General features: G+C 33.5%; 2 protein-coding genes across 2 annotated transcripts; one reads left to right on the top strand and one right to left on the bottom strand.

Annotated features, from left to right (window-relative positions):
• Positions 1-405: 405 nt before the first annotated feature.
• On the bottom strand, positions 406-5,024 carry LOC125067895 (mucin-2-like). Its single transcript, XM_047676791.1, has 3 exons — positions 4,839-5,024; positions 3,995-4,550; positions 406-551 (listed from the first exon to the last, which is right to left on the bottom strand). The coding sequence occupies exons 1-3, from the start codon at positions 5,022-5,024 to the stop codon at positions 406-408; spliced, it is 888 nt and encodes a 295-aa protein (XP_047532747.1).
• LOC125067894 lies at positions 5,023-6,327 on the top strand. The gene has a single exon (XM_047676789.1). The coding sequence runs from the start codon at positions 5,023-5,025 to the stop codon at positions 6,325-6,327; it is 1,305 nt and encodes a 434-aa protein (XP_047532745.1).
• Positions 6,328-12,884: the final 6,557 nt, after the last annotated feature.

Genomic DNA, 12,884 nt, shown 5'->3' with positions numbered 1-12,884 from the left:
TAAAAGAATCGTTAAAGAGCGTTTGTGTGCTAAAGGATATTACAACACTAATGACTTTTTAGTTGACTGCACACCTTGGGAATGAAATGATCGCCTCCAGGCTGTTTCAAATAACTAAAATATAATTATCATTGTACATGGAAAATGGTTAAAAAAAATAAAAAAAATATATCCCGCTGAGTTTCTTTCGCCGGTTCTTCGGTGTTAAATTCCGAACCGGTGGTAGATTTTTGACAATCAATAAGCAAGTGTAAACACTTCTATATTGAATAAAGATTTTTGACTTTGACTTTGACTTTGACATCGGTTAAGATGCACGCGTTCTAACCACTGGGCCATGTCGGCTCAGTTATTGGTAATTCGACGTATTCCCGTTAGGAGGTGATAGAGTCTATTTGCGATAACTTAAACCCCCATAAGCATGGTGGAAAAGTGAAACATTTTCGAGTTTCCGTTTTTCTTATTGGCTCCACCGGAATAATAAACTCCTCTACGCTTCTGGCACTCGCGTAACATTACTCCGGACATAGCTTGAACTCTGACGTCATTTCCTGTAACGGCGGAAATTATAACTTATTTGTTATTTTACAAAATGTATATTTATGAAAATTGAAAAACAATTTTCTATTTGATAATTTTAACAAAATTATTTTACAATCAATTTACGGATTTATAAGTTTTATATTGTAATGTACAAGTTATATTCTCTTATTTATTTACTAACATTGCATTTTAGAAGGACCTCTTAATTTAGAAGTAGAAAAGACTAAAAATAATCAACCTTCAGTGGGAATATATGTATAACCGCTGTAATTTCAAATGTACTTCCTAATGTAAATAGTGATTTAAATTTGAAAATTGATTGCTAAAATATTACCAAAGTATTCCACTTTTATAAAGACTCCCTACGAGAACCGATATAATTCAAAATGTATTTCTAATAGTAAATGGAATGGTAGAATCTTTTAAATTTTTCATATAAATTACGACGGATTGATAAAAATAACAAATAGACCAAATAAAAACAAAACACTATACTAGATAAATTTAAATTTAGATTCAATTCAAAATAATCATTATTCACTCCAAACAATACAGGTCCACTTTTGGAATTTAATTCTAATGAAATTAGCTCGTAGTTTGTGAAATGTCAAAATTTCCAGTATACTAATATAAATCGGTTTTGAAAGTAGACGTGGCTGTGAAGCAACTGTACGTTGTGATCACTGAATGAAAACCGAGATTGACGTTCTGCTGAAAGTTAATGAATAACAGCTCGCTGATAACCTTTCCTGACGAATACTCACATCTGCCTGAAATTTATCATTATGTCTGGTTGAATGTTCACCATCGAAATTATTTTTCGGTGTAAAACCATTTGAGTACTTCTAATGGAGGCGTCGCAAGGAGATCTATTGGATCATACTCTATTCAGCTTTTATAAGTATAATCCCAGAAAAAAACTAATTTGCTCGTCGGTACCTATATAATGGAACTACATGAGGTACAATAGAGAGGATTATGTTCTCGATTTAATTAAAATTATTTACTTTTAAAATTTAAATGCTTTTAAATAGTATCGAACTTAAATTCTCGTACATTATTTATTACCTAGAAATGAGAGAGAGAGAGAAATGAGAAATGTTTATTTGGACACGGTACACAGTAAAAAGAATAAAAAAGTATAAAAATTTAAAACAAAAAATAATAAAAAAAAAAGATATTAACTAATTATAACTACTAACTTAATTACAAAAAAACAAAAACAATACAAAACAACACAATGATACTTAACGTGTCCTAAGGGTTACCATTCAGCTTCCAAGTTGGGTTCCAAGAACCCAACGCTGATTGGGTTCTTGGAACCCTGAAATGGTAGTAGTTTTTTTTTTGTCAAAAGGTGGCAAACGAGCAGGAGCCTACCACCGCCCATGGACATCTGCAACACCGGGGGGCTTGCAGGTGCGTTGCCGGCCTTTCAGGAAAGGCCGGCAACGCCTTACGCTCTTTTCTTGAAGGTTCCCAAGTCGTATCGGTTCGGAAAAACCGCCGGAGAAAGCTGGTTCCACAGTGTGGTTGTGCGAGGCAGAAAATGTCTTAAAAATGTTGTGGATTTTCGGACATCTAGGTGGTGCGGGTGATATTTGGTAGTATTTTATATATTTTTTTATTTTATATTGTAGTATTTTCGGGTACTATTTTTGTTAAAAAATTAATGTAAAATGTACATTGGCAAACATGTCGCGATACCAATATTGAAATTTTCTGGACAAACTAATATTCTCAATCGGTACGATAACATTGGCGTAAGAATTTTTTCACAACAGATCATACCAGAAAAAAAATTGGAGAAAAATTTTCTAATTGGAAGAAAATTAATTCCAAATCTAAGATACGATGGAAAAGTAGTAGATGCAATAATCTCTGAAAATCTTGGGACTACACCGATCGCACAATAATATGAAATGGAGTCTAAGGAGAAACTGGAGTATGAGACTGTTTTACTTGTCAAAGGAGATCCTATTCCGTTACAATTCATTTATCAATATAATAAAAAGGGCACTTGCTCCCATCCACTTTTAAGTTTTTATTAAGCCTTCTGTAAATAGCAGTGAGAATGACCAAATATCTTGTAAATCAGTGACCACTGGAAAGGGTATGGACCACCATTGCCTTTATATTGGTCCATCTCATATTCGTGATAAAATATCAAAGCATGGAATAGTAGCTGATAATTTGAAGCAGTATTCGTCACAACTTCAGTTCGTTTCAGATGAATTAATTTGTGCTATTTGACGTTCGACCTTGAGAAAATAGTGCCAAATAATTTATAAAAATATATAGCATCTTTTTGTCTTCACTGGTTGCAGAAGGCTTGGTTAATTTGTCACCAAGAAAATCTGAATTGCGGTACCACGGGGATATACTTCTAGCACTCTTGCCTACATTCCATGCGGTCAGGATTTATTCAGTTTTTTAACTTTTTTGGTTCTCTATTGAAATCTAAAAGTTTCTCAGCGGAGACATTTAACCGAAAATCATCTCTCAGACAAACAGCAAAAAAAAAAATCAATAATAGTTGTATATATAAATAGTTTAATGTTCCTTACATTGATATTGTGATCAAATATTGACTTATCATTTCGATCAATTATTATCTGATAAAAACAAATGTTTTTAATAATGATTAACGCTGGCGCTCGCATATACAGATAAAAAATATTTCTACTTCATAAAATTATTTACATAATATCGTAGAGAATACTTTAATGGATTTAAAGATTAACTGGCCTTTTCAAAATCCAATGTTATTTAATCATATCAGATGCAATAAACTTGTACAAATGACATAATACCAAATGACAAATATTCATTCATACTTTTGAAAAAATATATCATTTGTTAACCGTTTCCATGAATTATTATCACCACGGACAATCGTGGCTAGAAAATATTAAACCAAGGAGTAATAAATATAAATATAATAAATAATATGAAAAAATAAAATAAGGATTAATACTGCGTTGCTAATGTATACTTTAACTGTAATGAGTAATAAGAGTCCTTACTTCTACATAAAAAATCTATCTAAAATACTTAATATCGAACACTTATAATATTATCTTAAATTAATGCTAGTATTTATGTGAAGAGATGAGATACAATTAGGTGGATGCTGAAATATTTTATTATACAGGATAATCTTTTGATATTCTCGTTGGATTTGAAACTATTTTAGTAACTCTAGGCATAATTACAGGCACTGGCAGATCATCGTAATCATTAAAAATTACATGAGGAACTTCTTTAGTGGCTCTTCTTTTACCTATTAAATAAAAACCTACAGACAATAGACTTAATATTATAAGTGATAAAATTACAACCATACTGATTGTCCATGCGTTCCAAAATGAATATTCCGTTTCTAAGGAAGGTATTTCAGTGGTAATATCTTCATCAATTGGTTCTGTAGAAAAAACTGATTCTGTTGTACCCTCAGTTGTTTCTGGCGCGATGGTTGAAGTTGATTCTGGTACAATAGTTGAGGTTGTTTCTGGCACGATAGTTGACGTTGTTTCTGGCGCGATGGTAGAAGGGGTGTCTGGCACAATGGGTGATGTTGTCTCTGGCACGATGGTTGAAGGCGTTTCTGGCACGATGGGTGATGTTGTTTCTGGAACGATAGTTGACGTTGTTTCTGGCATGATGGTTGAAGTTGTTTCTGGCACGATGGTTGACGTTGTTTCTGGCATGATAGTTGACGTTGTTTCTGGCATGATGGCTGAAGTTGTTTCTGGCACGACGGTTGACGTTGTTTCTGGCACGACGGTTGACGTTGTTTCTGGCATGATGGTTGAAGTTGTTTCTGGTATGATAGTTGACGTTGTTTCTGGCATCATGGTTGAAGTTGTTTCTGGAACGACAGTTGACGTTGTTTCTGGTATGATGGTTGAAGTTGTTTCCGGCATGATAGTTGATGTTGTTTCTGGCATGATGGCTGAAGTTGTTTCTGGCACGACGGTTGACGTTGTTTCTGGCATGATGGTTGAAGTTGTTTCTGGTATGATAGTTGACGTTGTTTCTGGCATTATGGTTGAAGTTGTTTCTGGTATGATAGTTGACGTTGTTTCTGGCATGATGGTTGAAGATGTTTCTGGTATGATAGTTGACGTTGTTTCTGGCATGATGGTTGAAGTTGTTTCTGGTATGATAGTTGACGTTGTTTCTGGCATGATGGTTGAAGTTGTTTCTGGCACGATGGTTGACGTTGTTTCTGGCATGATAGTTGAGGTTGTTTCTGGAACGTTAGTTGATGTCGTTTCTGGCACGATGGTTGACGTTGTGTCTGGCATGATGGTTGAAGTTGTTTCTGGTACGATGGGTAATGTTGTTTCTGGAACGATAGTTGACGTTGTTTCTGGCATGATGGTTGACGTCGTTTCTGGCGAGATGGTTGACGTTGTGTCAGGCATGATGGTTGAAGTTGTTTCTGGTATGATAGTTGACGTTGTTTCTGGCATCATGGTTGAAGTTGTTTCTGGCACGACGGTTGACGTTGTTTCTGGCATGATGGTTGAAGTTGTTTCTGGTATGATAGTTGACGTTGTTTCTGGCATGATAGTTGACGTTGTTTCTGGCATCATGGTTGAAGTTGTTTCTGAAACGACGGTTGACGTTGTTTCTGGTATGATGGTTGAAGTTGTTTCCGGCATGATAGTTGACGTTGTTTCTGGCATGATGGCTGAAGTTGTTTCTGGCACGACGGTTGACGTTGTTTCTGGCATGAAGGTTGAAGTTGTTTCTGGTATGATAGTTGACGTTGTTTCTGGCATCATGGTTGAAGTTGTTTCTGGCACGACGGTTGACGTTGTTTCTGGCATGATGGTTGAAGTTGTTTCTGGTATGATAGTTGACGTTGTTTCTGGCATCATGGTTGAAGTTGTTTCTGGAACGACGGTTGACGTTGTTTCTGGTATGATGGTTGACGTTGTTTCTGGCATGATGGTTGAAGTTGTTTCTGGTATGATAGTTGACGTTGTTTCTGGCACGACGGTTGACGTTGTTTCTGGCATGATGGTTGAAGTTGTTTCTGGTATGATAGTTGACGTTGTTTCTGGCATGATGGTTGAAGTTGTTTCTGGCACGACGGTCGACGTTGTTTCTGGCATGATGGTTGAAGATGTTTCTGGTATGATAGTTGACGTTGTTTCTGGCATGATGGTTGAAGTTGTTTCTGGTATGATAGTTGACGTTGTTTCTGGCATGATGGTTGAAGTTGTTTCTGGCACGACGGTTGAAGTTGTTTCTGGCACGACGGTTGACGTTGTTTCTGGCGTGATGGTTGAAGTTGTTTCTGGCACGACGGTTGACGTTGTTTCTGGTATGATGGTTGAAGTTGTTTCCGGCATGATAGTTGATGTTGTTTCTGGCATGATGGTTGAAGTTGTTTCTGGTATGATAGTTGACGTTGTTTCTGGCACGATGGTTGAAGTTGTGTCTGGCACGACGGTTGAAGTTGTTTCTGGCATGATGGTTGAAGTTGTTTCTGGCACGACGGTTGACGTTGTTTCTGGCATGATGGTTGAAGTTGTTTCTGGTATGATAGTTGACGTTGTTTCTGGCATGATGGTTGAAGTTGTTTCTGGCACGACGGTTGACGTTGTTTCTGGCATGATGGTTGAAGTAGTTTCTGGCACAATGGTTGACGTTGTTTCTGGCATTATGGTTGAACTTATTTCTGGCACGATAGTTGACGTTGTTTCTGGCATGATAGTTGAAGTTGTTGTTTCATTTGTATCATCTTCTTCGTCTTGTTTATATATTTGACAAAACTCTTCACTGTATGACGGTGCAATAAATCTGACTGAATCTATTAATATAACTGAAGATTCAGATGCAACCCCCATAAGTGTGACCTGAAAAATTAAAATATTGTATTATTTATTGTAAACAAAAAAATTGAAAAGAAAATTATTAATACTAAACAAATAAATTTAAATTGAAAACTATTTACAAGCATAGTCTATTATTGTATATACATATCATCATCATCATTATCGGTTTCAGTCCATCGCTGGACATAGGCCTCCCCCATAATGTATGTATAAACTATTAAATAAGAGATCTGTATATGAATGTATGTTTGACAGATTATGTTTTAACTTTACCGGATACGCGTTGAAACTATTAATCCGATTGACATTGAACTCATAAAGCGTAAATCTTGATAATTTATAATATCACAACAATATAGGTAGATTTATATTATTGTAGCTCTTGCCTTCGGCCTCACTCGTGTGTGTTTTGGTTTATCACGTAGTTTTTTTTCTTAATCTTCATCGTTGTTATCGATGTCCTTACTTATTATATTATTTTTCTACAAAAATATTTTTCGTCAAAATAGTAAAGTGTTCTTTGCGTATGTATGTGTGTTTGTATTTGAAAAAGCAAAATATACTTTATTAAAATAGGGTTTTGGTAGAATAGACTAAGGAATGAGTACATATGAGGAAATTTGAAAGTGGCACCAGTAACCGAGAAGCTGGAAACCGGCTGTCATGGTATGGGCATGTTATGCGGAGGATAGAGGACCATGTTGCAAGAAAGGTTTTGAGAATGGATGGGGATGGGTAGGGGACGACCTAAGAAAAGATGGATGAATTGTGTGAAAAGATATGGTTAGAAGGAATGTTACTTGTGAGATGACGTCTGACAGAGAAGCATGGAAGAAGAAGAGACGCTGCGCCGACCCAAGTAAAATTGGAATAAGGGCAGGAGGATGATGATTCAAATAGGCATTTGGATTATTATTTTACTGAACTATATTAAAATAAATGCTACCATTGGAATCTAGATTCTACCGAGTAGAACCGTCAAGAAACAAGTATTTATTCTTTTCTAACATTTGAATTATACTATTATAATATATCCTGATTGAAAGTCAACTAGTATTAGCTTCACGCGTTTTTATCATCTATAATCTTGTGGTTAATATGAAGCCTTATTGTTAAAGTTTTATGAATTGGTAAAGTTAAAAATATATGCGGAATTATGTATAGAAACGAATACATTGCTCCAAGAAGGATTTGCGGTGTCGGAGTCTTGGCGTTTAAGATCCATACTCTCTCGTGTTCACACGTACAATGATTATTACAAATTCTACCAAAGAGATCAGCGTTGTTGTAAATATACACAACAATGTTGTATATACGAGTATATTGTGACGCAACTGTTAGTATTCCTATTTTGTTAAAAACTACCGATGGGAGTAAATAGACCGAACGGTTCTCTTTCGTAAAATAATAAATTGAAAGTACAAAACCTTTTTAAAAACATTTATTTAAACATTTATGTTATGTCCCTTTAGCGGATACACTGGGCTCACTCACCATTTAAACCGGAACACAAAATTACTGCGTATTGCTGTTTCGCGGTAAATATAAAACGAGTGAGTATCTAAATATATATTGTATGAGTCATTATCATCGGCTTGGTTAAACATATATAATGTCGTAAACATACAATAATATCTGATTAATAGCAGTAAAAAACGTGCTTGGCAGAGAGATCTTTTATCAAATCGATTTTTATCATAAAATGTATTTATATAAACATAAAAATACAGTACAAATATATTTATATTATGTACAAGAAATAATAAAAAGAAATAGAAAAATTAAACGTTACAAAAATACTTACAAAGGGTTGTATTATCCCTTTAAGAGCAATATCTTTCAGACAACCTTTAGATAGACATGAAATTCAATAACATATCAAAAAATGTTAAAGTATACAATTTATCAGAAATATATTCTAATATCGCTTAAATAAATATTCAAAATGTATACTAATTATTTATTATTTCTTATGTAAGTAAATGATTATATTATTCGTATAAAACTTTGAGTATATATCTAATACCTCAATATAGTAGTTACTAAAATACTTATTTACATATGGAAAATTAAAGGTATATCGATACTGCATTTCCAATCAAATAAAAGACATATCTACACGAAAGATTGTAAGCAGCAGCAGACACATGCAGACATATATTATATCTTTATCTACATAAATCAGTACGTGTGTATGATTGTGGTAAAACACAATCAATACTAAAATATAAAAAAATATATATACAAAATCGAATCGAATCGAATATATATATCTATATAATATTAAAAATAAATATTATATTATACGGTGATATTATATCTATTTCCCGTAATAAAATTAAACGGTCACGGCTAATGTCAGAGTTCTAACTGCCGTTTATAAGAAACGTATAATATTAAAACAACATATGTCTGTACAGTCTGTCGATTAGTTTGGAGGCAAATAAAATACTATCATACAAAGATACATTAAGTCAGCCGTAGATTATGTCTGAAAATAAAACATGATGTATCGTATTTCTTAGAACTAAGTAGTATTTTGTTTATCAACCAATTATTATTGATAAGCTGTCGGAAATTCTTATGTTGTTTATGAATATATTTTTTATTTTTACGACATAATATAACGTAATAATTAATTTATATTCTTTTTACATTAGCAGCCTGTAAATTTCCCACTGCTGGGCTAAGGCCTCCTCTCCCTATGAGGAGAAGTTTTTGAGCATATTCAACGTTGCTCCAATGCGGGTTGTTGGAATACACATGTGGCAGAATTTCGTTGAAATTAGTCACATGCAGGTGTCCTCACGATGTTTTCCTTCACCGTCGAGCACGAAATTAATTATAAACACAAATTAAGCACATGAAAATTCAGTAGTGCTTGCATGGGTTTGCACCCGAAATCATCGATTAAGATGCACGCGTTCTAACCACTTCATATTCCATCGTATACTATACTATAAATTGTGTTTTTTGTAGTGAAAGGGGTTGAGGGTTTTAAGGAGACTAAGTATGTTTGTTTGTGCTCTCATAACTTCTAAGCTATTCATTATAATTTAATAAGAGTAAGGTTAGAAGCGTCTTAATCTTCCGCCGCTTGACACGCACGATACGTGAGTATTCGTAAAGAGGTCATATATAAGGGCTAGTATTTAAAATAAGAATTGAAATGTGCCAGGTATCAAGTTACGGGTACTCAATCAGTGTATATAAAATAATGTTTATTTCTAGCCCTTTCTCGTATTAATATGTGAAATATATTTTTTAAATGATTTAATTCGGTTTTAACCGTAAACTATGATATGAATAAGCTCGGTGAACCACCGGCATGAATCCTTTCTTTTTTCCTGTATTATTAAGAATAAACTCTTTAATTTCATTCATACATAAAAATACCTTATTCACGTCGCTGATATTGGTTAAGGCAATACACGTGTTCTATAGAAGATTATTTATATATTGCTTTATTCGTATAACAAACGTCCTTGGATAGACGACGGTTGGATAAAAAAACAACAAAAGACGGGTTTTGGGTGAAAAATATAGTTTTTGCAAACCTGCCAAGTGAGGTATCGAAATTAAAAATTTTGAAAAGTGATACAAGAATTTAAATATAAAATAAATCATACCACAGAACTAAATAAAACTTTTCTATTAAATAAAAGCCAAAAACGATTTAAAACTATTCTATTTTTATATATATATAAAAAGATCGCTGTTTTTTTAAGCGCATCACGCAAAAACCGCTGAATATTTTAACATGAAATTTATACCATTTTAGAGAAGGTTTTTGGCTTCACAATCATCATACAGTATAATTCAAAGTATAACATAGCCACACCAATGCGTGACCGTGATTGTTATTCATAAAATAGGTAAACGAAATGGGACAAAATCGCTTTCTGAAAAAAAAAAACAAATAAAGATGAAATTCTTCTTTTTAAATTTTCACTTAAGCGTCACCATTGTCTACACTTTTTACATGAAGAAAGACATAAGATCGTATTTTGTGGCAAGCTTTAGGGGAAGCCTATGCTGGGAAGTAAGACAATCTTAAAAGCAAGTCAAATATAAAAATTTAGTATTTAAAAAAGAAACGTATTATGTAAGATTGTTAAATAAAGGCTATTATTATTATTATTGCCTACACACGTAGAAACTGTAAGAATTAATAATTATTCCTTACATCGCCAATTCGTGGAGGCCCATTGGCGATGTAAGGAAGTAAGATGTTATGTCCCTTGAGGCTGTTTTTTCTCTGTTGTCCCTGTGTTGATCGTTACACCGGTTTGCCGTTTCATAGATTCAAGTCAATTGTAAAAAATACATTGGTAAAGAAGGCATATTATTCGATACAAGATTATATTGATGATAAAAAAGCGTGAAGTTAATGCTTGTTGACTTCCAGGTAGGTGACATAACATACATATATAATTGTAATTAACTAGCATGACAGTATTTTTAGATGTTGAAAAAGAGTAATTATTGAGTTTCTTGCCGGTTCTTCTCGGTAGAATCTATATTCCGAACCGGTAGTAGCTTTACTTTGAATAGTTTGTTAAATGACGATTCAAAAGTGCTTGTAAAAGCCTACTTGAATAAAGTATATTTTGATTTTGATTTTGATTTTTGATTAAATATTGCTGCTTGGCGGTATAATATGTTCAATTTAAACATGTTTAACATGTTATATATATAGCCGATAGCTGTGATAGTAACTACCTCTTTTAACGTTAAATGTATTGTTGAGTAGGCCACCGTTAGGGCATCCGGTTTTACGCAAAAATATCACAACAAAGAAAACCATTAAAAACAAATATTATCACTGATACGAAGTTCGTTTATAAAAAAATTGGTTTCGAACGCGAATACAACACAATTTACTTAATGTAAAACAAAAGTTCAAAGATAACAGCAATCACAGTGTAACTGATATAGTTTTTATTAATTACTTCAGCTCCAACCTCCACTGGAATTGATGAGAATACTACTGGATCGGTTAAGAAAGTAGGACCACTAGCTGACATTGATACTGCTTGATTAGCAGATTTTGGTTATTAATACAGCATATTTTATAGTATAGCTATAATAAAAAATAAATAAAATAAAATATTGGACAACATCACATACATTATTCTGATCCCAATGTAAGTAGCTAAAGCATTTGTGCTATAGAAATCAGAAGTAACGACGGTACCACAAACAGACCCAAGACAATATAGAAAACTAATGAACGTTTTCTACATCGACTCGGCCGGGAATCGAACCCGGTGTACTCACTACTCGACCACGGAGGTCGAGTAGTTGACGCTACAGTTATGGTACCGTGTCTGTTCTTCAAGAACGAGGTTATTCATTCTAATGACAATCTCAGATCTCGATGATATCTTCTGTCGTTAAGCAAAGTTGGAATGTATCACGATACTTTTAAACATTTTGACATTACAAACGTCTTACAAAAACTGTACAGAAAAACTTGACACATGTTTTCATCTCCGCAAAGCCAATTCATCCGTCCTTGAACAAGAACTGAGTATTATATATTACCCATTAAGTAAAATGTATATTATATGTTCAGTGGATTAGAGAGACGATTGATGTTTTGCCAGATCTTTTCGCTAGGTTCAAAAATACACCGTTCAAAATACTTGAGCCTTCATAAATGAAGTATTTAATTTAATATACGAGTATTTAATATATGACATCACGCTTATACTTTTACACGAATTACTTTGCATTTCCTCAAACTTAAAAGAAAATAATTTTATTAATTCGCTTAGAATTGTTTTATAATTTATGGAAACAATACTAATTAAGATTTTTATCATAATATATATTATATAGGTAGGCAGACGAGCATATCGGCCACCTGATGGTAAGTAATCACCACCGCCCATAGACGGTCAAGAAATTAGTTATTCCTTACATCACTAATACGCTGACAACTACAAATAGAATTAAGATGTTATGTCTCTTGTGCCTGTAGTTACACTTACTGACTCACTCTTCAAACCGGAATTCAAGAATACTGAGTACCGCTGTTTGGCGGTAGAATATATGATGAGTGGGTGGTACCTACCCAGATGGGCTTGCACAAAGCCCTACCACCAAGTAATATAAATTACTAATATTAAAAATGCGAAAGTTTTGATGGATGTGAATTACACAATCAGGTCAGTACGGTTGAAAATATCAGAATTAAATTTGGCACAAAAACAGAGTATAGATTGAAATCGTACATAGGTTACTTATTCCAAATACCTGTACGACGCCCTCTCATACGAGGGTGAAACGAATAATACATAATATAATTGATTTTCTTAACTAAAATAAGACGTCAAGATTACCCCTTAGTAATTTCTATTCTCTATATAATATAATAAATTCAGTCGCTCTATCTATAGAGATAATTAAATCTTATTAAAATGTTAAAATAAACCATTGTATAATAATATCTTAATCAATTAATATTATTTAGAGTGGAAAAAC

The sequence above is a fragment of the Vanessa atalanta genome, chromosome 12 (assembly GCF_905147765.1).
Source record: "Vanessa atalanta chromosome 12, ilVanAtal1.2, whole genome shotgun sequence".
Lineage (NCBI taxonomy): Eukaryota > Metazoa > Arthropoda > Insecta > Lepidoptera > Nymphalidae > Vanessa > Vanessa atalanta.
Note: the sequence above shows the minus strand (reverse complement) of the source record. Positions and strands in the feature narration are given on the sequence as shown.

What these genes read in the sequence shown, in the direction of transcription:
- LOC125067894 (XM_047676789.1), top strand. Translation starts at nt 5,023, where the DNA reads ATGGTTGAAGTTGTTTCTGGCACGACGGTTGACGTTGTTTCTGGCATG.
- LOC125067895 (XM_047676791.1), bottom strand. Translation starts at nt 5,024, where the DNA reads ATGATGCCAGAAACAACGTCAACTATCATACCAGAAACAACTTCAACC. An exon ending in CCATCATGCCAGACACAACG is followed by an intron (nt 4,551 to 4,838) that starts TCAACCATCGTG and finishes CCAGAAACAACT; the next exon opens with TCAACCATCATGCCAGAAAC. An exon ending in CGCGCCAGAAACAACTGAGG is followed by an intron (nt 552 to 3,994) that starts GTACAACAGAAT and finishes CCGCCGTTACAG; the next exon opens with GAAATGACGTCAGAGTTCAA.